Raw genomic sequence first — 3,361 nt, 5'->3', positions numbered from 1 at the left:
ACAAGGGGGGGGGGGGGGTGGTTAGAACCTATTATAAGGCAGCCCTGAGGTGCATTCAAAGAGCTGCAAGTTTGGGGAGTCCAGGTGAGGTTCAAAGCAAAATGGTAGAGCTGCACAGAGGGACTTTGCAGAACATCTGCCTTTTGCTAGTACACCCAATTTTTTTAGTGTCACAGGATTAAATCAATGTACAAACTCATAGTAAAAATATACAACTCTCTTCAGCCCAAACCAGTCCATGACCTCGTGGGACTGGGGATTGCCGGTATCAGGGCAGATTGTACCTCTTACCTGCACAAACTGCTCCAGGGCTTGCTTATCCAAGCATGTGTAGTTCTCCAGAAACTTGAGCTTCTCTAGCTGGAATTGATCCCGAGACTGGGCCTCTGCCTGTTTCTCCAGCAGCTGGAACACCATAGCACCCAGAAGGAGGTAAAAGAGATACCCCAGCACCAGTGTAAGAGTCCAGCTGATCTGTCTGTTGCACACCATGAGGTGGGGCATGCTGTTGCCGCGAGGTCTCAGCTGTCCTTGCTGAGTACTCACTAGATTAATGTTCGGAGAGGCAGACTGCCCGAGACACCAAGGAATCACACGGTCACGTTTCCAGCTATCGCTGTGCAGACTGTGCTCAAACAGCTTTAGGGTATCAGGCCTGTATGAAATGCAACTAATGCACACAGTTTTCATTCCCCTTCATCTTTTTTTCAGCCAGGAGTAAAATCACTGGAAAGCACTTATTATTTAATATGAATATTACTCATATCTTAGTTTTAAAAATTGCTTTTTATCCAAATATCTTAATGTGCTTCAGTGAATGGATGAAGCCTCACAAAACTACTGTGAGGGAAGCATCATCGCCATCATTTTCTAGGCAGGGCAACGGAGGCACAAATGTGATAAGTGATTTATCTCAGGTCACACAATGAGTTGACAGCAGAGCCAGGAATAGACTGTTGGAATCTTATCTGTCAATACCTTGCTCTAAACATTAGATCTCAGTACATAGAAACTCTACGATCTCTCTGGTTATAGATTCCCTGGGACAAAGAAGAGCATGAAGCTGAATACACGGAAAAGTCAGTAGTTGCAGTCTGTACTGTGCAATCATTGGTGGCCTCACTGAACGCAACATGATGAAGCTTGTAAGCATCCTGAATTCAGCCTGATCACAAGACAGAAATCCTCTCTGGATCCTAACCCTAGCAAGTTTTCTCTCCTGGCCTGTTGGCGCCGAACTCTGTCAATTGACTCCGAAAAGCCTAGGCTGTAGATTTAGGGAATGAATCATTCATCTTTGCTGCTTCCACTTCTGGCTTGCCCTTTTAAGCCAAATACACGAAGGGGAAGGAGGGCTAAAGGTTAATCTTTAGCTAAAATGGTACCACAGACTCACTCAGGGGAACCTTAATGATTTTCATGCACTGAAAGAGAGATGGAGTTTAATAATTATTTTACATTAGGAAGAGCCTTACAAAGGCATCTTGGTCAAAATGTAATTGAATGAAAACATGGATACAGAAAGAAAGCCACAGGTTTGGCACTGTGGTTTTTCTGTTAAGCTTCATCCTGGTTAAATGCACCTGATACCTGTTTCCTTCCTTTGCTCAATTATTGGGATTTTTTCACTTGCTTTACAGTGGGGACTAATGCTTGGAGAAGTAGATTGATAGGCTATTTCAGTTCTCATTCACCTCTGGGAGAACCCATGTGCTGAAAGTCTGAACACCCGTTCTACTTTACACTGAGGATGGGCTGACTGGCAGGAAACAGGGCAGAGCTCATCCCCAGTAACTCATGAAAAACTACTTTATCAGTATGGCAGATCTTGGAGTTGTCCTGGTGCATTTGCAGGTGCTTTGTTGCTGCAGTGCAGGGCAGAGAGAACCTGAGGACTCAGTGTTGGAGCCTGGCTCAGGTGGAGAGGAGTCAGGAGCTGAAATAAGAGCAATTGATACTGAGGTGTACTTAGTTATGTTAGTCTGAAGTCAAATAAAGGCAGAATAAATTTGCACTTTAGGCCCCTGGCAGATGTTACATTTAAGACGTGATTAACTAGTTAATCACCTCTTAAGTAGTGACCTGCCCACACATTAATGAAATTAATGGCATGAGAAAACAAGGAATAAACCACCAAAAAAGTGTAATAACTTTGTGGCTGGTTCCCATCATGTCTTAAACTGCATATGTGGTCAGTCTAATTGGGGCTCCCAGCCTCCAGACTGCATGGGAGCCCTTGACTCCCAAGTGCTCCCCAGGGTGGGAGCCCCAATCAGCTGCTCCCAGCCTCCAGGGCACATTGGAGTAAAGGGCTCTGAGGCTGGGGCCCCAATCAGCTACTGCTCTCAGCTACCGGGGCACAGCAGAACCGTTGACTCTGCTACACCTCCTGGCCATGAGGGGCAGCTGGTTGGGGCTCCCTGCTCTGGGGTGCAGTTGAGGCACAGCCTGAACCCCAGAGCCTGGAAGCCCTGACCAGGTGCCACTCCCAGCTGATCCTACAGTGGAGACAAGGGCTCTGATGTGCCACGTACCTGGGAGCAGCTGCTAATCTGTAGTGTCAGCCTCTGGGACTCAGCAGAACCTGTAAGTTGACTGTATCCCAGATGCTGGGAGTTACAACTGATTGGGCTCCCAGCCTTGGAGGGGTGTATTTAAGCCCTCGACTCCGATGCGCTCCCAAGGCTGAGAGCAGGGATTAGCTGATTGGCTTCCTAATTGCTGGTGCAGACAGTTCATCTCAAGCTCCCTCTGCACCAGCAACATAGCGCAATGAGGATCTGATCCCTGGTCCCACAATTGTGCCTCCAGCTACATATGTGTAGCATAGCAAGAAGCACAATTGCTGGGGTTATGCATCAGATTCCACGGCACCTTTAGCTGAATAGCAGCTGCCAAAGGCCTTATAGATAGGGACCACTGGGTTTTGTGTCAAAGTGCACTGCGCAGTGGTTCTTTTAATCTTGCAGTTTGCCCCGCTTGCACCCCCGCTGCTGATTGGCAGAGGGTCCTGCCACTTGCCGTTTATCCCTTATTGCCGAGGAGGAGAAAACCATGCTTTTAAATATGCTGCGTTTTTTGCTTCCCACTGCTGATTTGTGGAGGGACACCACCGCTTGCTGCTGACAGGATGGGAAGCAAAAAATGTGGCATACTTAAAACTGGTTTTTGCCTCCTGGCCGTGAGGAGCAAACAGCAAAGCCAATGGAGTCCCTTCCACCAATCAGCAGTGGGACGGGCACATGGGAAAAACTGCAAGATTAAAGGAGCTGCCACACAGCACACTTACAGTGCAAATTTCAGTGGTCCCTACTTATAGACTAACCAAAGTAAATGTGTATGTTTATGTATATACAGAACA

At 47.2% G+C, this 3,361-nt stretch overlaps 1 protein-coding gene across 1 annotated transcript in view; it reads right to left on the bottom strand.

Annotated features, from left to right (window-relative positions):
* Positions 1 to 504, bottom strand: part of LOC109304217 (potassium channel subfamily K member 16-like) — a 17,995-nt gene extending 17,491 nt beyond the window's left edge. Inside the window, exon 1 of the mRNA XM_019526698.1 lies at positions 292 to 504. Within this exon, the coding sequence (XP_019382243.1) occupies positions 292 to 504 (213 nt within the window). The remainder of the gene's footprint in view (positions 1 to 291) is intronic.
* Between the last annotated feature and the right edge of the window lie 2,857 nt (positions 505 to 3,361).

Source organism: Gavialis gangeticus, unplaced genomic scaffold (genome assembly GCF_001723915.1).
Source record: "Gavialis gangeticus isolate Ggan-Ray unplaced genomic scaffold, GavGan_comp1, whole genome shotgun sequence".
In the NCBI taxonomy this organism is placed as follows: Eukaryota; Metazoa; Chordata; order Crocodylia; family Gavialidae; genus Gavialis; species Gavialis gangeticus.
This window is presented reverse-complemented; position numbering and strand designations above follow the sequence as displayed.